General features: G+C 42.7%; 2 protein-coding genes across 4 annotated transcripts; both read left to right on the top strand.

Moving 5' to 3' along the window:
* The first annotated feature begins 2595 nt into the window (after nucleotides 1-2595).
* Nucleotides 2596-10977, top strand: sugp1 (SURP and G patch domain containing 1). 2 transcript variants are annotated; one of them, XM_052549632.1, is made up of 14 exons: nucleotides 2596-2746; nucleotides 3654-3822; nucleotides 3912-4060; nucleotides 4568-4804; nucleotides 5762-5885; nucleotides 5964-6052; nucleotides 7036-7147; nucleotides 7347-7600; nucleotides 8218-8324; nucleotides 9372-9549; nucleotides 9636-9742; nucleotides 9872-10017; nucleotides 10304-10433; nucleotides 10587-10977. In XM_052549632.1, exons 1-14 carry the CDS (start codon nucleotides 2728-2730, stop codon nucleotides 10611-10613), a joined length of 1848 nt encoding a protein of 615 aa, XP_052405592.1. In that variant the 5' UTR covers nucleotides 2596-2727; the 3' UTR covers nucleotides 10614-10977. The 2 variants fall into 2 exon arrangements, with proteins under 2 accessions (XP_052405592.1, XP_052405591.1); XM_052549631.1 differs by having other exon boundaries at nucleotides 7024-7147.
* A 1170-nt stretch (nucleotides 10978-12147) lies between these two features.
* On the top strand, nucleotides 12148-22062 carry LOC127951643 (MAU2 chromatid cohesion factor homolog). 2 transcript variants are annotated; one of them, XM_052549633.1, is made up of 19 exons: nucleotides 12148-12434; nucleotides 12676-12693; nucleotides 12823-12888; nucleotides 13547-13663; nucleotides 14072-14166; nucleotides 14254-14281; nucleotides 15229-15384; nucleotides 15468-15614; nucleotides 15720-15810; nucleotides 15901-16004; nucleotides 16091-16168; nucleotides 16461-16526; nucleotides 16624-16707; nucleotides 16781-16830; nucleotides 17923-18000; nucleotides 18351-18462; nucleotides 18546-18636; nucleotides 19207-19334; nucleotides 20890-22062. In XM_052549633.1, the coding sequence occupies exons 1-19, from the start codon at nucleotides 12198-12200 to the stop codon at nucleotides 20962-20964; spliced, it is 1821 nt and encodes a 606-aa protein (XP_052405593.1). In that variant the 5' UTR covers nucleotides 12148-12197; the 3' UTR covers nucleotides 20965-22062. The 2 variants fall into 2 exon arrangements, with proteins under 2 accessions (XP_052405593.1, XP_052405594.1); XM_052549634.1 differs by having other exon boundaries at nucleotides 12153-12434; nucleotides 13568-13663.
* The last annotated feature ends 1300 nt before the right edge of the window (nucleotides 22063-23362 follow it).

The raw sequence follows: 23362 nt of genomic DNA, 5'->3' as shown, positions 1-23362 counted from the left end.
AACAAGTGGTGGATGGAGAAGGCTCATGAAATTCAGTCATTCGCTGACAGAAATGACATGCACAACATTTATAATGCAGTCAAATCCATTTACGGCCCAATAAGTCATCGCATCACTCCCCTGAAAACAGCAGATGGGCTCAAAGTCCTGAAAGACCAGAATAGCATCCTGGAGAGGAAAATGCTGAACATTTTAACACCTTACTAAATCAGGACTCTGATGCAGACTAAACCATCCTGAATGAATTGCCTGAATTTCCCCCTATTGACAACCTTAGCCAACCTCCAACCTTCCTGGAGGTTCTGTCAGCTGTCCGCTCCCTGAAGTACAACAAGTCTCCTGGCTCTGACAATATTCCTGCAGAACTGCTAAAACAGGGAGGGTATCTCTGCACAAGAACACTACATCATTACATCGCCAAGGCCTGGGATGAAGAAAGCATCCCACAGCAATGGAGAGATGCTAGTATTGTAACTATATGTAAGAGCAAAGGAGATAGGGCCATTTGTGACAACCATAGGGGCATATCACTTCTTGCTGTGGCAGGCAAGGTCCTGGCTAAGGTGATGTTACAAAGACTGATCAATAACATCACAGAGTCTATGCTCCCCGAGTCACAGTGTGGGTTTAGAAAGAACAGGAGCACAGTCGACATGGTCTTTACAACCCGGCAACTTCAGCAAAAGTGCAGGGAGCAACATTAAGAGCTGTTTATGGCTTTTGTCGACCTCTCCAAAGCCTTCGACACTGTGCAGAGAGATCTCTTTTGGGAAGTCCTCCTCTGGTTTGGATGCCCCACTAAGTTTGTCAACATCCTCCGTCAGTTTCATGATGGAATGACTGCTAGGGTGACAATAGGAGGTCAACAGTCTAGCCCTGTCCCTGTGCATACAGGGGTAAGGCAGGGGTGTGTACTGGCACCAGTGCTTTTTAGCATCTTCCTCATTTGTGTCACCCAGCTTCTCCACAAGGAAATACAAGACAACCGTGGAGTGACTGTAGCATACAGGCTGGATGGTAACCTCTTTAATATCAGGAGACTGCAATCAACCACCAAACTGCACCGAGTGAGGATACTTGACTGCAGTATGCAGATGACTGCGCTCTCGTATCTCACTCTCCACAAGACCTCCAGTCTGTCCTAGATGCAGCAGTGAGGGTGTATAGCAGGATGGGGCTGACCATCAACACCGTCAAAACAGTGTTAATCTGCCAGTGGAGTGCCAACATCCCACCCGCACCACCCATCTTCTATGTTGCAGATGAAAAACTATCAATTGTGCCATCATTCAAATACCTTGGGAGTATTATCTCTGAAGACAATAGCATTGACAATGAAGTCCAGAACAGAATCAAATAAGCATCAGCTGCCTTTGGGAGACTCCGGCGGCGGGTTTTTCAGAACCAGAACCTTCATCTCAACACAAAAATATGCATCTACCAAGCAGTCTGCATCACCACCCTCCTCTACAGCTGTGAAGCATGGGTTACTTACAGCCGACACATCAAGTCCCTGGAACACTTCCACATCTGCTGTCTCCAGAGCATCCTGGGAATCACTTGTATGATACGCCACCTACTGTATCAGAGTATGTAACATGAGCAATATCCATTGGTACTACTTTATATCAAATAAAAAAATAAAAATAAAAAATAAAAATTCTATATCCTATTGTATATCCCTATATTTTTTAGATATTGTATAACTGCTTTCTGTGTATCCTTTACACCATCTCCTGTTGTGCCTAATAAACCTTCAAGGTTCCACTTCCTTCCTGTCTGACTTATCTTTTGTTTTAGCCTCATCCTCTCATCTCTATATTTCTTACAATATAGCAATACATGTTCTACATCTTCCTTGGACCTACATTCCAAACATTCATCTGATGGACTTTTGCCCATTAAAAACAGTGTTTTATTTAACCCTGTGTGATCAAACCTTAGCCTGGTTAAAACACTCTCCTCTCTTCTGTTACTTCTATTCACACCCTGAGCATTAATAGATTTTTGCAAGCTGTAATATTTCCTTCCACTTTTATCCACATCCCACCTATCCTGCCATTTCTTTAACATTTATTTTTTAATTATCGCCTTAGCTTCTCCTTTTCCAAGAGGTATATTTATGACATTGTTCATCTTAGTTGATTTTTTTGCTATATTGTCTGCTCCCTCATTCCCTTGTACACCTGTGTGGGCAGGTACCCAGCAGAATCTTACATCTATCCGTAGTCTCTGTAATCTAAATAAACTTTGTTGAATTTCTAGCATTAGATCTTCTCTATTAGATTTCATATTTTGAATACTACAAAGAGCTGCTACACAGAGTCAACACAACACACCACTCTGTCTGGTTTTACTTCCTCAACCCACTGCAGTCCTACAATAATCGCCATCATCTCTGCCGTAGTGTTTGTGTGTGTCTGTGTGTGTGAGAGATAGTGTGTGTGCGTCTGTTTGTGTCACCTGACCCCGAAACTTCATGTTAACATCAAATAATCTAGAAGCAGCACTGACAATACAAACAAATAACTGAAGACTTTTCTACAGTATGTAGTACTAAAGTTAATGTTGCTGAATAAAGTACAAAGAAGCGTGCGCAGTATCTGCAGTGAGACGCGCATGCGCAGCGGGCAGCCGGCAGGGGGCGATATTCGCGCTGCGGTGTAATTCTCCATCCGCTCTGCAGACCACAGAAGAAGAAGCAGCTGCTCTACAGCACTCAGCGCGATGGAGTCTAGCGATGCAGGTAAAAACATCATTCCACACTAAAATATCCTCACAAACACTGCTTTTCTCTCACATATGTGCGTTTGTTTGCGTGTCTGACTCGTTCTTTGACTCAGTTTGTTGAGATGATGTTTGTTTGGATTGTTCTGATCGATTAGCCGCTTCAGTGCTAACCCTCACAAACCAAAACAACAGTTTTATTAGCGATGTGTGACATCTAAAACACGATATCAGAGCGCTAGATTCTGTGTTTCATGCTGAATGATTCTGATATGCCTCTGTATTTACTTGAAAATCTATATTTTAGTTTCTTTTTCATCTTTTGTTTAGCAGAAACGCAAGTGTTCTTCAATTGTCATGTCAATAAAGCTGAACTAAATTGCAACTGAATGTATTAATTACGTTTATAAATATGATCATAAATCTCAGGAAAACATCGAAATCACTGTTGTAATTGTCATGTAAATAATGTGACTAACTTAGGCTTCATTTTTGCGTTATAATTATTGTTGACCGGTTTCGTCAGATTCAGCAGAGCATGAGTGTTTTTATACTCGTGAGGTTGAAATATTGAAATAATCAACTAGTTCATAATTTTTTGAGTCGTTCCTGAGTCAACCGAATCATGTTTCTGGTTAACTCTCGTGTTTTATTTTCTGTAAGGATTTGTTTAGAGTTATGACACAAAGTATCATTCACCTGATATGAACACAATGAAAGCACACTAACGCTTTATTTTACATCTACACACTCTCCATGTCCTTCTTCTGGTCACAGTAACTAGATACTAACTCTAACCCATGTAGTGTCCTTGTATTACAGCACTTTCTAAAGTAAGTGGGCTGTAAAATAAAGTGCACCCCTAACCCTGGAGGTCTATGAGATGAGAGTATCGTGAGATAAATGTGTATGTGTGTGTGTTTCAGGTCGTGGCGGCTGGAAGACTCATCAGAAGAGTAAACTGAATGTGATCATGAGACAGGAGGAGCTGATTGCTCAGAAGAAGAGAGAGATCGAGGCCAGACTGAAAGAGCAGGCTCTGAAGAAGCAGAAGCCCATCCAGAACCTGAACCAGAACCAGAACCAGTCCAGCAGGTGATGCACGGCTCTGATCATCAGTACAGCAGAACACAGCTGATCCGTGTGTTGATCTCTCTCTCTCTCTCTGTGTGTGTGTGTGTCAGTTCTCCTCCCTCAGAAGCATCTTCCTCCTCCTCATCCTCCTCTTCCTCGTCCTCCTTCTCCTCATCCTCATCTAATAAGTTTGTGAACGATGGCAGTTTCCTGCAGCAGTTCCTGAAGATGCAGCGAGAGAAATCCAGCGCTGATGAAGGTTTGTGTTCTCTCTCTCGTGTTTGCTTTGACTCATTTCTGTTTGATATAGTTCAGCTCATCTGTTCATCTGTGTGATTGCAAGGGGATGTTTGTTTTACATTTCAGTAAACAAGAAGTTAATATACGGTTACATTTTAGACAAATACTGCCTGCTTTGGCTCCATTTCACCAATGAAAGTGTTTAATAAGATTAGGTTGTCAATTGATTCACTGCACAGAATATGATGAATATGAAAGGTTTTATGAGCCAGCTGATACGAACAATGATTTTCTCAATATTTAGATGTTTTTGCTCCCTCAGATTCCAGATTTTCTAATAGTTGTATCTCAGACAGCTGTTGAAATCTTAATTTCTACATCATCTCAAATCTTAATCTTCTGTAGGGGGGGGGGGGGGGGTGTAAACTTTTGACCTCAACTGTATTACAGCCTTGTGCTGATGCAGCATCTGATCTGCTGTGTTTGGACTGTCGTGAAGCTCTTGTGCTGATGTCATTTCCTGTAGGATCCACTGGCTCCGCCCCCAGTGCTCAGAGTCCGCCCACAGCCGGAGGTCAGGCTCAGAAGAGGAGCGTTCTGATTGGGAAGCGTCCAGGTCTGGGGGTCAGCAGCATGATCAATCAGATCAAGAACTACGCCCCGTCCAAGAAGGCAGCGCTGCCCGCGGCCCGCCCCAGTGTGTTCAGCTCCCCCGATGATGAAGATGAGGAGGACGATGATGCAGACTTTCTGGAGGTCAAAGGTATCACACTCCACGTTTTGACCTGGGAGCATTCATCTAAAGACCTTCCTCTGGTTGAGTTAACATGACTAACTAAAGGACTAGTTCACCCGTCAGTCACTCATGAAAAGAGACGTTTAGCGGCATGTTCTCGCTGCTCTTTTACATGTGAGGGACGTGGATTGTTATTGATGCTATGAATCTCCAACAACACCATAAATATTGATAACTACTGCCTTCTGAAGTCACATGATGAGTTTTGTGAGGAGCAGACCCACATTAATTAGTTTATTAAATCAGCGTGAAGTGGAAATATTCTAAAGGCATGTTATAGATCTTATTGTAAACAGTCCTTTTATTTTATTTTTTTATGTTGTGAGCTTGTGATGTTTAACAGATCTTCTCTCTGGTGATGTATGCAGGATTTCTCCAATCGTTTAGTCTCTTAAGCTCCGCCCCTGCAGCTCTCGCTCATCTACATACACCTTTGAGAGCCACGCCCACATCTCAACATCCAATCAATGAGCTCCAAGTCCCGCCTTGCTTTGATTCTTTTCTGATCATTGGTTTCAATCAAATATGCTTCGTAATACAGAAGAAAGCTTTGAAAATATAACTGATAAATCTTTGCCTGAAGATGGAGAGGTGTGTGTATACTGACCTGAGAATCATTTCTTCTGTTATTATTTCAGCAGACATGTCTTGTTTAGAAAGGGAAGACGAACCACTCTTTTGATCAAACAGGTTTGCAGAAAGTTTGACTTGAATTGAATGAACTATAGAAGCACAGAGACTGAGATGTGTTCCTGGAGCAGTCGTAGTGCAGCTCAGAGCTGAAGAAAGAGCAGAAAGGCTCAGGTTTAGTGTCTTGCTGTCGGTCCGCTGCTCACTCGGCTCATCGTGTGACTGTATGTCCGTCAGATGATCAGACATGTGCTGTGTTTGCGTTATGCTGGCGTTCTCATAGCCTGCTTAAAGTTTCCCCCCCAGAGGACGGAGATCTGCGTCTGGTCATCGATAAGATGGCCTCGTTCGTCGCTGAAGGCGGCTCAGAGCTGGAGAGGAAGGCCATGGAGGACTACAGAGAGGATCCGGTCTTCTCGTGAGTTCCTGGTGTCTCTCGTAGCTGCTTGTGTTGTGTTGTGTCCAGACGGTCCAGCTCTGACTCTGTCCTGCACAGGTTCTTGTTTGAGAAGAGCAGTAAGGAGCATCTGTACTACAGGAAGAGAGTGGCAGAGATCAGACGAGACGCGTCGCTGCAGACCGATGGTGAGAGATGCAGACATTCCTCCATTATATCACTGTATCCGTTTAGAGAATAAACTCCGTTTCACTTGACCTGCGTCGAGAATCCATGACACACATTATCAGACCGTTTAATCATCATAAACATAATGCTACTGTGAATTCACAAGTGCTACTAATCCAGTGAATATGTGAGGCAGGTTTAATAATTGTGCTTTAATTATTCACATGTGTGTAGAGTACATACGTGTGCTCTGTTCAGTGAACGCTGCCCCGCACAAACTGTTATCAGTGTGTGTCCACGTGTGTGTGTGTGTGTGTGTGTGTGTGTGTGTGTGTGTGTGGGTGCGTGTTTTCCCGAGTGTGTGTGTGTGTGTGTGTCCGTGTGTTTTCCCGAGTGTGTGTGTGTGTCCACGTGTGTGTGTGTCCCTTCCGTGTGTGTGTGTCCGTGTGTTTTCCCGAGTGTGTGTGTGTGTGTGTGTGTGTCCGTGTGTTTTCCCGAGTGTGTGTGTGTGTGAGTGTGTCCGTGTGTTTCCCCGAGTGTGTGTGTGTGTGTGTGTCCGTGTGTTTCCCCCGAGTGTGTGTGTGTGTGTGTGTGTGTGTGTGTGTGTGTGTCCGTGTGTCCGTGTGTTTCCCCGAGTGTGTGTGTGTGTCCGTGTGTTTCCCCGAGTGTGTGTGTGTGTGTGTCCGTGTGTTTTCCCGAGTGTGTGTGTGTGTGTCCGTGTGTTTCCCCCGAGTGTGTGTGTGTGTCTGTGTGTCCGTGTGTTTCCCCGTGTGTGTGTGTGTGTGTCTGTGTGTGTGTGTGTGTCCGTGTGTTTCCCCGTGTGTGTGTGTGTGTGTGTGTGTGTGTGTCTGTGTGTTTCCCCGAGTGTGTGTGTCGTCAGACGTCCCTGTGCTCTTCTCAAACCCCATCCAGCTCTCTCTCTGCTGCAGTACACTCACTCATAATGGAGCTTGTTTAGTTTGAGCTGCTGGTTCTGATAGACTGCTTAAAGTCTCCTCCTCAGTGGACGACAGCACCAGGAAGGTGGCGGAGAAACTGGCGCGCTTCGTGGCGGACGGCGGCCCAGAGGTGGAGATCATGGCTGCTCAACACAACCGAGACAATCCTGCCTTCAGGTGAGATGCTCTGGAAGGAGCTGTAATCAGACCAGACCGTCTGTGCAGCACAAACACAAACACACCGCTCCACGAGGGCCTGAGCCGCTCACCTGTGTCAAACTCCCACAATATATTTAACATGGATATGATAAGCCTTAAACACACCAGGATATGGAGGCAGTGATGAACAGAAGCTTGTTTTGTTGCTCTGTCTCAGTTTCCTGTACGACTATCAGAGCGCGGCTCATCGCTTCTATAAGGCTAAAGTGGACGAGCTCCGTCAGGATAAGAGCACTGAGTCGCAGACGTCTGTTCAGAATGACTCACAGGAACACACACACACACACACCGCTGCCAAGAGGAAGAGGAAGAGCCGCTGGGGAGCCGAAGACGATAAAGTGGAGCTGCCCACACCGACAGTCATCAGCCCTACTGCTCCAGCGGCCGCATCCAGCACGCCTGCACTGACCGGTACACACACACACACACACAGAGACACACACACGCTCACAGACACACGCAAACACACACATGCTCACACACACACTCACACACACACACACACACACTCACACGTTTGTTTTTGTGTAAAGTGTGTTCATCCCATAGGTGTAATGGTTTTTATTCTGTAGAAACTGTATATTCTATGTCCCTTCACCAACCCTACACCTAACCCTAACCCTCACAGGAAACTTTGTGCATTTTTACTTTCTCAAAAAAACTCATTCTGTATGATTTATAAGTGTTTTGAAAAATGGAGACATGGGTTATGTCCTCATAAGTCACCCTCTCCTTGTAATACCTGTGTCATACCCATGACATTATACAGAGTTGTGTCCTGATATGATACAAAAACATGCCCACTCTCACACACACACACACACTCTCACTCTCACACACACACACACACACACACACACACACACTCACAGACACACGGTCACACAGATACACACACACTTCCAGACACGCTCACACACACACACGCACACAGACACAATCACAGAAACAGAATCATACTCTCTTAAATCTTTATGCATAACCTGACAGCATCTGTACTCTGTGTGTGTGTGTGTGTGTGTGTGTAGATCAGGAGCTGAGCAGTCTGGGATATAAGAAGGGGAAGCCGGTGGGTCTGGTGGGTGTGACGGAGCTGTCAGACGATCAGAAGAAACAACTCAAAGAACAACAGGAAGTACGAGCACACACACATTACCCATAAACCCCCTAAACTCTCTTAGAAGCAAATATACTTTCAATAAAAATTTAAAGTAAATTTGATTTATATTTTTATTTTATTTGATTTATTATTTTTCACAGTACACATTGTTTTAAAGCAGCATAAAATCCTAATGTCAGTGTTTATAATATCATAATATATTCATGCCTTACAGTCTCATAGATCAGATCAGAAACATTTGTGACAGAATAAACAATCATCAGGTCAGATTCATGTAGATTAATAGTCTTTTAAAATACGTTTAATATGATCACAAATTCAAGACATGGGGCCAGTAAATTTATATAATTATTCCACTTCATATAATCAATTTGACAAGAAGAGTGCCATTTCATTTTCCAAAATTTCCATGATTACAAATATTATAATATAATACATATATTTTTTACAACAGTTCAATAAACAAGAAGTTAAGAATCTTCTGTTTTAGACATCATATAGTCTGTTTTGGCTCTATTTCTCCAACAAAAATAATCCCAAACACAGCGGCGGCACTGTTCTGTGTCTCTGAAGCCCCTTTCACCCTGCGCTTCTGGAAATACACGGGTAATGTGTCGCTGGATTCTGCACTTTCACACACACCCCGTGAAGATCCCGTAACGACACGTGACATCAGCGCGTGACGTGTAATGTAAGAGTCGAGACGCTAGGCACGTTATACTTTCACTGAAGCAAGCGAACGATCTCTGCGTCAGCGCGGAAAGTGAGGAACTAACTGATCTCTGCTTCATTACAGTTTGCACATATGTTTCAAAACTGCCGGTAAAAGAGTCGCGCGATAACATGAATCATCACTACGACACACTCTTTACGGCATTAGATCTGGCTTTTGTTCACACAGCGCTCGTCCCGGGACTGAACCCTGCAATGTTACTAGGTCCCCGACCCGGGGACGATAACACTCTTAATTATCATCATCGATAAAATCACATCAATATCCCCCTCCTAGAGTAATACAGCACTTAACATGAGTGTGTGTGTGTGTGTGTGTGTGTGCATCAGATGCAGGAGATGTTCGACATGATCATGAAGCACAAGCGTGCGATGCAGGACATGCAGCTGCTGTGGGAGAAGGCCATCAAGAACCACCAGCACGAGTACGACAGCGACGAGGAGCTGGATCCTGACGACGGAACCTGGGAGCATCGGCTCAGACACATGGAGATGGAGAAGACCCGAGGTCAGAGGTCAAACAGGGAACCATGTGAGGGTTTATATGACACACACGTGACGTGATGTGTGTGTGTGTGTGTGTGTGTGTCACAGAGTGGGCGGAGCAGCTGACGGAGATGGGCAAAGGGAAGCACTTCATTGGTGACTTCCTGCCTCCGGATGAGCTGGAGAAGTTCATGGAGACTTTCAAAGCTCTGAAGGTGAGACTGATCACGTCAAGTGACCTGACACCCACAGAACCTGTTTGAAAACAGTCATACTTGCAGTTCTGCATCTGCTAAATGAGACCGGAAGCAGTGAAGTGTGTATTTCCTGTCTGTGACGTGCAGGAGGGCAGAGACCCAGATTACTCCGAGTACAAAGAGTTCAAGCTGACGGTGGAGAACATCGGCTTCAAGATGCTGATGAAGATGGGCTGGAAGGAGGGAGATGGACTCGGCTCAGATGGACAGGGCATCAAGAACCCTGTCAACAGGTGAAGAGACTCTCACTCTCGCTCTCACTCGCTCACACTCACTCTCTCACTGTCTCTCGCACACACACACTCATTCTCTCACTCACACACTTGTTAGTTCATTGCTCTGAATAAGTGTATTAGTAATATTTTGCTTGGTGCCCTCTTGTGGCCTCGAATTATGCCTTTTAAACTTTTAAACTCTTAATATATTTACAATAATGATGGTATCAATTATCATTTAGTTGTTCAGCCATTTTGACCACCCTAGTGCTGAGTGTGTGCGCGTGTGTGTGTGCGTGTGCAGAGGCTCCACGGCCGTGGACGGCGCAGGCTTCGGTGTGGACAGACCCGCTGAACTCTCGAAGAGTGATGATGAGTATGATGCTTTCCGTAAGAGGATGATGCTTGCATATCGCTTCAGACCCAACCCTCTGGTGAGACTCACACACTCATTACCCATCAGCCATTGCAGCGATGCAGTTCCATGAATCTGTTTGATTAGTCTGTGATCCAGAACGCATCGGTGTCGTGTGCAGATGTAGAGAAGCCTGTAGTTTTACTAACATGTGTCTTGTGTTTCTGCACAGAACAATCCCAGAAGGCCATACTACTGACGCCGCAGCACCTCCTCTGGACAAACCTTTCTTTTCTTTTCTTTTTCTCATAACAGCTTGAATTATGATGTGTTCATTTCAGAAAATAGAAAAATAATTCACCCGAGTACATTTTAATAAGCCCTTCACATGTTTCTGTTTGTTTCTTTAGATGCTGATTTTTTTTACATTTATTCAAAACAGTAAAGGCCCCTGATAGAGTCAGCAGCGCAGTATAATATTAGCATCAGTGCAGGTTTTATGTGTGTTTTACCCGTTGATGAGCACAGATATTATAAACCAATCCCCATGGTCTAAGCTGTAATTAAACTGACTCCAGCGTCTGTCACTGACTCTGTGAGATCAATAAAAGGCTGTGCTCTCAGACGCTCTCTCTCTCTCTCTCTGTGTGTTTGTGTGTGTGTGAGAGTGTGTATTCGCTGGAAGAAGTCCATCTCAGTTTGTGAAGTGATCTGGGTTTTTAAAGTAGATATTCCATAGAGGATAAACGTGTAAAATAGTTTGAATCTGAAAGCACTTTATTGTTGTATGCTTTAACAAGAAGTATTTAATTGGTTCCAAAAGCTTCTAGAAGAGGCACACAGGAACAACAACGATTAATGTCTTAATGTTACAATACATAAAACATTTTCTGTGTAGAGTTTTAAGCAATATATTGAAATTCTTTCTCTTAATGTGTAGAAGCCTCAAAGAAAACGTTGTAAACTACAGAAAAGGCAGGCAACTCATTTCCTGGTAAAGATGCTGAAGGCAGGTCGCATTGATGCTAAATGATGTTGTGACGTCATTGAGTGATGATCGAATCTTAGCAAAGAATATAATTTAAAATATGTTCATTCAAATTAGTTTGTTAAAATAATATAAACATTTAATATCATCCTAGGGAACACGTTAGGAAAAAATTGTTAGCCTGAATGCAATGTAAGCCGCTTTGGATAAAAGCGTCAGCTAAATGCATAAAGCTTATAAAATAAAACAATAAAACAATTGTAATTTTTTACTATTACGTTTCCTGTATCTTCTAAATAACTTGTATAATTACACACTGTTAACAATTGGTTTTAATCAGGTTAAAGCAACATAAACTACATTCTAAAGAAAGTCCATAAGTGTTAATATGAAGGGATTTTCTCAAGCATTTTACCTGTATTATAAATTACACATTTTTTTTTATATAGATGTAGGGATATATAAGATCGAGTTTGAGATCAGATCAACCGTAAATAACTGATTAGAAATTATAAGTAGAAACTAACTAAGGTGTATGATAAATGAAGAAGTGTTCGAGTCCTGTGTGATGTGTGGACAGCTGATGTGATGCTCATCTCTTCGATGTTCATTCTGTGGAAAATGTATGCCTTTTTATCATTTGAGTCACTTTTCAAAAAGTAGCTAAAAGTTGAAAAATATATTTTTAAAATATCTACATTTATTGCTGGGTGCTTTCTGAAAAAACAAGTTGCTAAATCTAGCAACAAACACCGAAATCGTCCTCTCGCGAGATTCCCCCCAGCTCTCGTTCAGGGCAGGGCCGCGGAAGTCTCGCGAGATCAACCGCGCTCTCGTATTGTTGTTGTTGTGGTGATGATGGCGGCAGGCACGGAGGCCCCGGACTCCTGGTATCTCGCTCTTCTCGGTTTCGCCGAACATTTCCGAACCTCCAGTCCTCCAAAAATCCGCTTGTGTGTGCACTGCCTCCAGGCCGTCTTCCAGTTCAAGCCCCCGCAGAGAGTGGAGGCCCGCACGCACCTGCAGCTCGGCTCGGTGCTCTATCACCACACGAAGAACAGCGAGCTGGCCCGCACGCACCTCGAGAAAGCGGTGAGAGCGCGCAGGAAAGACCGAGGCTTCAGCGGAGAGTCTAGGCCGCAGTCCCGGTTTCACGCTACTATTATTATTGTATAATTCTTGTACTGGTGGAATGTGCTATTGATGATGTTTCCGTGTTTTATAAGCGTATATAATGAGTCTGTCTTGTTTTCCCTCTTTCTTCTGTATTTGTTTTGTGACATTATATAAAATACAAAAAAATGACTTCTGCTTCTCTTTCTCTCTCTTTCAGTGGTTCATTTCACAGCAGGTATCCTTTAAGCAAATGTCACACTTGATCCTGATTTGAGTTGGGGTTGTGATCAGCTGTGCTGTAAATGAATGAATGATAAGTGATGATCAAGTGTTTTATTGAGTTTTCCTCAGCTCAGATGTGCAGATAGCTCAGTTTGAGGATGTGAAGTTCGAGGCGGCGAGTCTCCTGTCGGAGCTCTACTGTCAGCAGGTGAGTCTTCACAACACTGCACTGCTTCACTCTCAGATATAAAGAGCTATAGACTGACAAAAGTTATAAAGAATAGAATTAGAATAGAGTGTGCTAGAGTTAGAGGGTCAGGGAAAGATGGAAGAGAAGCTGATTCTTCAAGAAAATATATCAGGTGTGTGTGGGAATCTTCTGGTTCCTCACGATTTGATTCTTGGGACCACAAATTTATTCATGTTTTTTTATCAAAAAAATGTTGTGCACTCTTGATGTCGAACGCACCTGTACTTTGATAGTCCTGACTCAAGAAATCAGTGTTTACTATTAACTTACTAATAGATCAAAGATATGTTACACTTTCCGTTAGGGATGTTCCTGAATCAGTTTTAGGAAAGGATTTTACGTGTTCTACGGAACCTCTAAAGGGAATAAATACCAGATGGAAGGGAAATTATATTTCAGTGCTTTCTCTGGCAAATATTGTTTTATTATACTGTAAATAAACTGCAGGCATCAGGGAGCTGTTATTAATATACAGAGAATTAAGTTTTGAATACTCATCTACCTTGTTATTTTTTGTATTAGGTTTATTTCTAAAGCACGTTTAGATTCCGCTAACACTGATCAGTGTGTGTATAAACGCATCAGTTGTGTAGTCTGTGTGTTATTTGTGTTGAAGAAGTTCTCTTCTCTTCTGAAGAACCTGGTTGATTCGGCGAAACCACTGCTACGAAAGGCCATCCAGATCTCACAGCAGACCCCCTACTGGCACTGCAGACTGCTCTTCCAGCTCGCGGTGCGTCTCACACACACACACACACACACACACAGAGACAGAGACTCACACACACTCACTCACAGAGACACAGACAGATAGACACGCATCGTTACAGTCCACAGCACATTCATGCTGAATTCTTGAATAAGAGTCAGACTCGAGTCAGTCTGTGATGATGCTGATGGTGATGATGAAGATGATAATAGTGATGGTGATGATGATGATGATGATGAAGATGATAATAGTGATGGTGATGATGATGATGATGATGAAGATGATAATAGTGATGGTGATGATGATGATGATGATGATGATGAAGATGATAATAGTGATGGTGATGGTGATGATGATGATGATGATGAAGATGATAATAGTGATGATGATGAAGATGATAATAGTGATGGTGATGGGGATGTTCTGCTACAGCAACTGCACACTCTGGAGAAGGACCTGGTGTCAGCGTGTGATCTGCTGGGGGTCGGAGCGGAGTACGCCAGAGTGGTGGGCTCTGAATACACCAGGTATCTTTCTCATGTCTTCACATCAGTGTGTTCCTGTGGTGTCTGAGTGATTACCTCACACTGATGTTACTGTCGTCTGCTTCACAGAGCTCTCTTCCTGTTGAGCAAAGGCATGGTGAGTAACCTCCTCAATCAGTGTATTACCTGTGTATGACCCTGGAGCACACAACCAGTCACGAGGGACAACATACATCATCTCAAAACTCTCTCAGTGATGTCTGGTTTGTGAGGAGAAGACAATATTAGAAAATCTGGAATCTGAGGGAGCAAAAACATCTAAATATTGAGAAAATCATCTTTAAAGTTGTTCAAATGAAGTTCCTAGCAATGCATATTACTAATCAAACATGGAGTTTTGATAACATTTATAGTAGGAGATATACTAAATATCTTCATGGAACATGATCTTTTCTTAATATCCTAATGATTTTTGTCATAAAAGAGAAATGTATAATTGTGACTCATACAGTGTATTGTTGTGTATTTCTACAAATATCCGTCTGTGACACTGATGACTGCTTCTGTGCTGCAGGGACACAGGTTTATATTACAATACTATTTCAATACAGTTCTTATTTTAATGTTTTTATTTCATCATATCACAGAAATCTTGATCTTATAATGAATAATTGCAATAAAATGTTATATTATAGGCATATTGAATTGGTTGAATTGGAGTTTTTACGGCTGCTGAAAGAGGCTTGAGTTGTTTTTATAAAGAGTAAACCCAAGAATGAACGCCCAGAGTTTCGGTCTGTGAAAGAGTGGACACAAGTTCTTTTTTCTACAAAAGTTCTATTTTTTTTTTGTCACAAAATAATCTTTTCCCACTCAGTCAGTCGTTGATTAGTGTCTCCTTGGACGCTGTAAGAGCAGAAACCTGCGCTCATGTCTGCACTGCTTCTGTGAGATCTGAAGAGACTGAGAGTGGAGCAGATGATCGTGATCTGCTCAGATTCGGACAGGACTCGTGTTCTTCTGATTGAGGGAGAACACCAGGCTTTGTGAAGGGTTGTCTGACCCTGATCTTCGCAGTGTGTGACCCTGATCTTGTGTGTGCAGCTGCTGCTGATGGAGCGTAAGCTGCAGGAGGTGCATCCGCTCCTGACTCTCTGTGGACAGATCGTGGAGACCTGGCAGGGAAACCCCATCCAGAAGGAGTCTCTGCGCGTCTTCTTCCTGGTGCTGCAGGTCACACATTACCTGGACGCCGGACAGGTGAGACACACACACACCTGTCTGTTAGGAGCTCGTGAGTGTGATGTGTGTGTGAGCTGACCAGCTCGTGTGTGTGTGTGCAGGTGAAGAGCGTCAAGCCGTGTCTGAAGCAGCTGCAGCAGTGCATCCAGACCATCTCCACGCTCCACGATGATGAGATCCTGCCCAGTAACTCGGCCGATCTCTTCCACTGGCTGCCCAAAGAGCACATGTGTGTCCTGGTCTACCTGGTGAGCGTCGTCCTGTCCCACGTCACACTGCTTCAGAGCACCGTTCTGCTGCGTCCTTAACCATCTCTGACTGGAGCTGTGTGTGTGTGTGTGTGTGTGTTTCAGGTGACGGTCATGCACTCCATGCAGGCTGGGTATCTGGAGAAAGCTCAGAAATACACTGATAAAGCCCTCATGCAGCTGGAGAAGCTGAAGAGTGAGTCACGTCACGCCACAGAGACTCGTGTGTGTGTGTGTGTGTGTGTGTGTGAGATAACTGATGCTCTGATGTGTGTGTGTTTCTCAGTGTTGGACTGCAGCCCCATCCTTTCCTCGTTTCAAGTCATTCTGCTGGAGCACATCATCATGTGTCGTCTGGTGACGGGACACAAGGCCACGGCGCTGCAGGAGGTGTGTGTGTGTGTTTGATGGAGCGCTGTGATGCTGATGCTGCTGCTGCGGTGGTGGTGTGTAACAGGTGTGTGTGTATGTGTCAGATCTCTCAGGTGTGTCAGCTCTGTCAGCAGTCTCCACGGCTCTTCTCCAATCACGCGGCTCAGCTCCACACACTGCTGGTGAGACCAGACTCCACTACATCAGTCCTCTCTGCTGCAGCACACAGCTGACACCAGCTGACAGGGAACAACTCAATTACACGTTTCTGATCATGTGATTCATAAGAATTTAAAGACAAAATTTGGTTTGCTGTACATGTTTTTAGAGTGACACAATTTGGCCAGTATGTTTTGATGAAATTAATATGGCTTTTAAAATGATGAGTCAGTAGATCAGTGAGTCAGTGGATCAGTGATTAAGTGGAGGGCTCGTGTGCTCATGTCATGTGTGTGTGTGTGTGTGTGTGTTCAGGGCTTGTACTGTATCTCTGTTAACTGTATGGACAACGCTGAGGCCCAGTTCACGACAGCGCTACGGGTGAGACACGCAAACACACACTGATCTTACAGACGTGACCGAGCCGAGCTCATACCTGTGTGTGTGTGTGTGTGTGTGTGTGTGTGTGTGTGCGCAGCTCACCTCCCATCAGGAGCTGTGGACGTTCATCGTCACTAACCTGGCGAGTGTGTACATCAGAGAGGGGAACAGACATCAGGAGGTCAGTCATCATGAAACACATTAATAATCCTCATCAGTAATCATCAGAGACTCAGTGTTCTTCATCTGTGCAGCTCTACAACCTGCTGGAGAGGATAAACCCGGACCAGAACTTCCCCGTCAGGTAACAAGGAAATCTCAGTTTGGGTGCACCCCATTTTTCAGAAACAACGGCTGAGATGTTTTTAACTCGATGTGGTGCGGACGCATATAACATACTAAATAAATTAATTTTAAGCCACACAAAGTCAACATGTTAGTATTTCTTGCTCTGAATAGAATATAATAAAATGAAAGTTTATTGATCTTTTGAAAAGATTTACCTGCGTTATTATGCCATTATTATTATATTCTTAGTGTTAAAAAGAAGGATATCATCGTTTATCGCCATCATTTCTCTGACAATTTATCATCCAGCAAAATTTGTTATCGTGACAGGCCTACACACACACACACACTAAGAGAGACACACACACTAAGAGAGAGAGAGACACACACACACACACACACACACTAAGAGAGAGACACACACACACACACACACACTAAGAGAGACACACACACTAAGAGAGAGAGACACACACACACACACACACACACAGACTGAAATTGTCACTTTAGCAGAAGATTCATAACAGATGAATGAATCCATTAAGAACATAACTCCAAAAACTAAAGATTCAGAACAATTCAGATTCTCCTGATGCTGTTAGGAAGCTGAAATAATCAAGGTGTGTGTGTGTGTATACATATACACACACACATGTATATATATAATAGTGCTGTCAAGTGATTACAGATTTTAATCAAAGTAATCACACAGTGTGACGATTAATTAATCCCAGAGCAATTTTGATTGAGAAATTCCCAACAAAACACATTACCATAAAGTAGTTTTGGAAGGAAATATTATGATTCAGCATAAACACATATAATAAATGGCTTTTAAAATAAATAAGAATTGATTTATTTTAAACCGAAAGAAAATATGAAACTAAAGCACCAGTAGATGGGAGTGTGTCTGTCTCAGTGAATCGTTTGTTCAACTGATTCATTCATACAGCTGATTCACTGAATCACTGGGATTGATTCAGTAATGAATCACGAGACTCATGAACTGACACTTGTTTGTTCGTGTGAAGCGGTTTAGAATGGCTCTGCTGTATGAAGCTGTTGTGCTGCAGGTTTGATTGTTCGGTGTTTCTGCTGTCTCTAGTTCTCACTGTCTGCGCGCCGCTGCCTTCTACATCAGAGGACTTCTGTCCTTCTTCCAGGGACGCTACAACGAGGCCAAGTGCGTTTCCTCTTCCTGTTCTCAGACCTGTGTGTGTGTGTGAGAGAGAGTGTGTGTTTGTGTGTGTGTGTGTCTGTCAGTGAGGCTGATGATCGTGTGTGTGTGTCAGTGATTATTGTTGATCGTGTGTGTGTGTCAGTGATTACTAATGATCGTGTGTGTGTGTGTCTGTCAGTGATGCTGATGATCGTGTGTGTGATTATTGATGATCGTGTGTGTGTGTCAGTGATTACTAATGATCATGTTGTGTGTGTGTGTGTGTGTGTGTGATTATTGATGATCGTGTGTGTGATTATTGATGATCGTGTGTGTGTGTGTGTGTGTGTGTGTGTGTGTGTGTGTGTTTGCAGGCGTTTCCTACGTGAGACGCTGAAGATGTCGAATGCGGAGGATCTGAATCGTCTGACGGCCTGCTCTCTGGTGCTGCTGGGACACATATTCTACGTGCTGGGGAACCACAGAGTAAATCTCACACGCACACACACACACACACGCCGGAGCGTCCTGTAGAAGCGCTGTCAGTCATTCTGTGTGTCTGTGTTCAGGAGAGTAACAACATGGTGGTTCCTGCGATGCAGCTGGCCAGTAAGATCCCAGACATGTCTGTGCAGCTCTGGTCATCCGCTCTGCTCAAGGGTCAGTTCAGCAGCACACACACACACACACACACACACACACACACACATGCACACACACAGAGTCTCTTGTGCATCTATAATATACGGGCTGCATGATTTGGAAAAATCTTGTTTGTGTAGATATATTGTAAATATTAAATTTTTTGTCCTGCACAATTATTATGTGAATATATGACAGTATGATTATATAACAATAACAACAATATTGATATGTTTGCAAAAAGGATAGTTCACCTAAAAAAAGAGACAGGATTGTGAAGTTTCGTGGTGTTTATTTTGTGCTAAAACTAGTATTAAAGTTCACCTGTCGTCTCATATAACCTGCATTTATAGTTTAAATACTGCGACACTACGAACACAATCTGAAATCTGATTTATTGAAAGGAAATGATCTTCAGTGTTCTGTGCTTTAACTGAAAACAGGCTCGACTGATCCATTCCTGGGATTTAAGAGTCCTTCCCTGAAAATAAGAGTCGATTCAAATCAAGAGATCAATATTTTTGACTCAGCCCTAGTGAATAAACTGTGATATAATGTGAGATGTTCACATCATGTGTCTCTGTCCAGATCTGAACAAGGCCTGTGGGAACTCGATGGACGCACATGAAGCAGCGCAGATGCACCAGAACTTCTCCCAGCAGCTCCTGCAGGATCACATCGCCGCCTGCAGCCTGCCGGAGCACAACCTCATCAGCGTACGCTCACTCACACACACACACACACACAGACACACACACACACATTTTCTGAATTTAGCATTAAGAAATTACTCGTCATCCAGTTTTTTATATCGACTATGCATTCCATTAGTTTTTCAAATTGGTGTGTTTCACCGGGCCGCGAGGAAATATAGAGCTGAGTATCATCAGCATAACAGTGAAAGCTAACACCATGTTTCCTGATGATATCTCCCAAGGGTAACATATAAAGCGTGAAGAGTAGCGGCCCTAGTACTGAGCCTTGAGGTACTCCATACTGCACTTGTGATTGACATGATACATCTTCATTCACTGCTACGAACTGATGGCGGTCATATAAGTACGATTTAAACCATGCTAATGCACTTCCACTGATGCCAACAAAGTGTTCAAGTCTATGCAGAAGAATGCTGTGGTCAATTGTGTCAAACGCAGCACTAAGATCCAATAAAACTAATAGAGAGTTATAGATTTCAAATCTTTTGCCCATCTCTATGTACGTCACTAGGAACACTTTATAATAATCTTATTATAAATATAATAAGATAATAATCTCCGCCTACCGTCTGGGGAGAAACGGACCTGCCCCACCCCACACACAGACGCTCTGGTTGGTGTGATAGCATCATGTCGAGGAGACATGTATTATGAGTCATTTTACCTTGATAACCCCGAAAATAACTTAAATTACACTTTCAGTTTTAATCGTACGGATAAGAGCAATACATCAATCAAATCTGTAAAGGGTCTACTATTTTTTGGGATACAGACATAACTTTGTGCACTTATAGATAATAGATAACAAACAAGGTGTGCTGTCTGCAGCCTGTCTGCGCTGATCTTCATGTACAAACACGTCATTAAAAAGAAGAAAAAGCAGCGAGACTGTTCTTCGAGCTTTTTTAATTTACTGTTTGCTTCGCGATGAGAGGAATAAGACATAATTCACCCCAAACAGATGCTAACGCATAGTTTACCGTGGAGGTGTGTGCGGAACCAATCAAACCTGACTATGTTAGTTGACCAATCAGAATGCAGTATGCTACCGAAAGGTGGGGTTTAAGGAAACTTAATCTTTTGAACAGCTTCGTGCGAACCGTTTGGGGATCTCTGAGAATTGAGGTAATTTTAAAATGATATTTTGACAAAATGACAATGTTTTTTAACCTTGGATTGATTTAAACCTGTTGTACAGGACTTCTAAACAGTTATAGGACGCTTAGAACTTTCATCTTACTGGCTCTTTAACTAGTTGTTTGGGGTCAAGTTGTGTTTTTTTGATGAGAGGCTTAATAACAGCCAGTTTGAAGGTCACACGCGCACTTACACACATGCTCTCTCACACACACACACACACACACACACATTACCTGAGAATGGAAAGTTCAGAAATCTCTGTCCGTTTGTTTTGGATTAAACTAATAACAAACATCAGCACTGACAGCTTGTGTTTTTGTTTGATGACAGGAATCTCTCGTAACCCATTCTTACATGAGAGATAATGTGAATGATGTCAATGAAGATGTGTGACGAGGTTTTCTGTGTGTTTCAGTGGACTGAAGGCCCTCCTCCTGTGCAGATTCAGGCTCAGAACGGACCCACCACCAGCCTGGCCAGCCTGCTTTAAACACACACACTCACACACACAGACACACACACACACACACTCATGGGACGAGCGAGACTCCGCTTCCTTTCACCTGCAGACTCCTCTGTTTTATTGTTCAGATTTTAACTTATTGAGTTGTTCATGGTTCATCTTCTTCGGTTGTGTTTGATTGGCTGTGTTCAGAGCGAGGACAGACAGGGGTCAGAGGTCACACATCGCTCCTCACTGTTGAGCTGTGCTCGTTAGCAGCAGTAACGAGTCGTTCAGTGTTCCCATCCTCAGACTGACCAACTCTCATCTCGACTCAGATTCACCACAAAACAAAACAGATTTCACTCTCAGAGAAAATTCAGCCCGGTTCAGGATTTGTTTTTTTTTTTTGCTTGGTCATTTTTCATGACACATTTAATTCCTTCATTCTCATTAATGTAATCTTAATTTTGTTGATGTTTATTTGAATTATGCATTCTTAAAGTTTTGTACTACTTTCAATTTATGCTGGTTTAAATAAATCTTCACAGTATTTATGTGCTTACAGTAATGAGAGAAACAGCAGTTTTTGCACAAATGTGTTTATGAAAATAACATCACTGCAAAAAATAATTTTATTAGGCCTCACTTTCATGACAGGGAATATGATTTATCATTATTTTGGAGTGAATGTGGACATGTTTTCCTGTGATTGAGCCACAGAACAGAGGTGTGTGAGACCGCAGGAACAGGAAGTCACATGACCAGCAGCTCTGGATCTGATGTGTGATCTCTCTTCTGTGCGCTGATGTCTTTACACACGTCTCAGAACACGTTTGTTTTCTTCTTGCACGTCTCTGTACAAACACTTTTCTTTTAAAGGTATTAGCCTCTTTTCCTCCGTAGTTTTAACAGATACATTTATTAAATTTTGTAAAGTTTGAGTATTTATATGCCACATTTAACAATCTTATAATCTTTGTCATTATATTGATTTGGAATAGCCTTGGTTTGTATAAATGTTGTTTCAGTAGTTTCTCAGATCAGCCGCCGCTCTTTCTAATAACTGTTTTTAAACTCATTGTATTTCTTTGTGTCTGCTTCAAAATCATCAGGATATTTTTTTTATTAAATTGGAGAAGTGTATGAACGATGCTGTGTGAGTTATTCAGTCATTGTATGAAGAGACACTAGACACATTTCAGACTCAGAGTTCAGCACAGAAATGATGAGGATTCATCTAACATGGAGAAAAGAAATGTCATGCAATGGATGCTCTGCAGTGAATGGGTGCCGTCAGAATGAGAGTCTGATAAAAACATCCCAATAATCCACAGCACTCCAGTCCATCAGTGAACATCTGGAGAAGACAAAACCTGAAACACATCCATTAAGATAGAGTCTATAATCCATAATAACACTTCCTCCAGTGAAAAAGTGTTCTGGTCTGAATCAGGAGAGAAATCTGCACGGATCAAACAGCGTTTAAACAGATATAAACATGTGAGAGATGACAGGAGATGCACTTTTTCATTGAATGAAGTGTTATTATGGATTATAGACTCGTATTAGGGAAGGTGTGCGCACAGTCAGTGGAGGCGCATTAACTCTCTTCGAAACAGGTTTATAGTGTCTTCACAGGTCACTCGAACTCTATCAGTACCTCAGACGAGGTGGTTTACTGTTACCTCCGGATGTAGAGGAGTATAATGTAAAAGGAGCTCATTCAAATACTGAGGTGCTAAACCATTCAGGGCTTTATAAGTAATCAGCAATATTTTAAATTCTATACGATGTTTGATAGGGAGCCAGTGCAGTGTGGACAGGACAGGGCTAATATGGTCATACTTCCTGGTTCTAGTAAGAACTCTTGCTGCTGCATTTTGGACTAGCTGTAGTTTGTTTACTAAGCGTGCAGAACAACCACCCAATAAAGCATTACAATAATCTAACCTTGAGGTCATAAATGCATGGATTAACATTTCTGCATTTGACATTGAGAGCATAGGCCGTAATTTAGATATATTTTTGAGATGGAAAAATGCAGTTTTACAAATGCTAGAAACGTGGCTTTCTAAGGAAAGATTGCATTAGTTTTTCAAATTGATGTGTTTCACCGGGCCGTGAAGAAATATAGAGCTGAGTATCATCAGCATAACAGTGAAAGCTAACACCATGTTTCCTGATGATATCTCCCAAGGGTAACATATAAAGCGTGAAGAGTAGCGGCCCTAGTACTGAGCCTTGAGGTACTCCATACTGCACTTGTGATCGATACGATACATCTTCATTCACTGCTACGAACTGATGGCGGTCATATAAGTACGATTTAAACCATGCTAATGCACATACATGTTGTTGGTTTAGATGATTTAACAAGTTTATACAATTCTTCCTCTCCTATAGTAGAGAATGAGTGGAACTGTTCCTCAGGGGGTCTATAGTG

The sequence above is a fragment of the Carassius gibelio genome, chromosome B2, assembly GCF_023724105.1.
Source record: "Carassius gibelio isolate Cgi1373 ecotype wild population from Czech Republic chromosome B2, carGib1.2-hapl.c, whole genome shotgun sequence".
NCBI classification, from domain to species: Eukaryota; Metazoa; Chordata; class Actinopteri; order Cypriniformes; family Cyprinidae; genus Carassius; species Carassius gibelio.
This window is presented reverse-complemented; position numbering and strand designations above follow the sequence as displayed.

Coding starts and splice junctions, on each gene's coding strand:
- LOC127951643 (XM_052549633.1), top strand. CDS start 12,198: ATGATGGCGGCAGGCACGGAGGCCCCGGACTCCTGGTATCTCGCTCTT. Junction 14,282..15,228: donor TCCTGTTGAGCAAAGGCATG/GTGAGTAACCTC, acceptor TTGTGTGTGCAG/CTGCTGCTGATGGAGCGTAA. Junction 16,169..16,460: donor CTCAGCTCCACACACTGCTG/GTGAGACCAGAC, acceptor GTGTGTGTTCAG/GGCTTGTACTGTATCTCTGT.
- sugp1 (XM_052549631.1), top strand. Junction 7,148..7,346: donor CGAGACAATCCTGCCTTCAG/GTGAGATGCTCT, acceptor GCTCTGTCTCAG/TTTCCTGTACGACTATCAGA. Junction 9,743..9,871: donor AGACTTTCAAAGCTCTGAAG/GTGAGACTGATC, acceptor TGTGACGTGCAG/GAGGGCAGAGACCCAGATTA.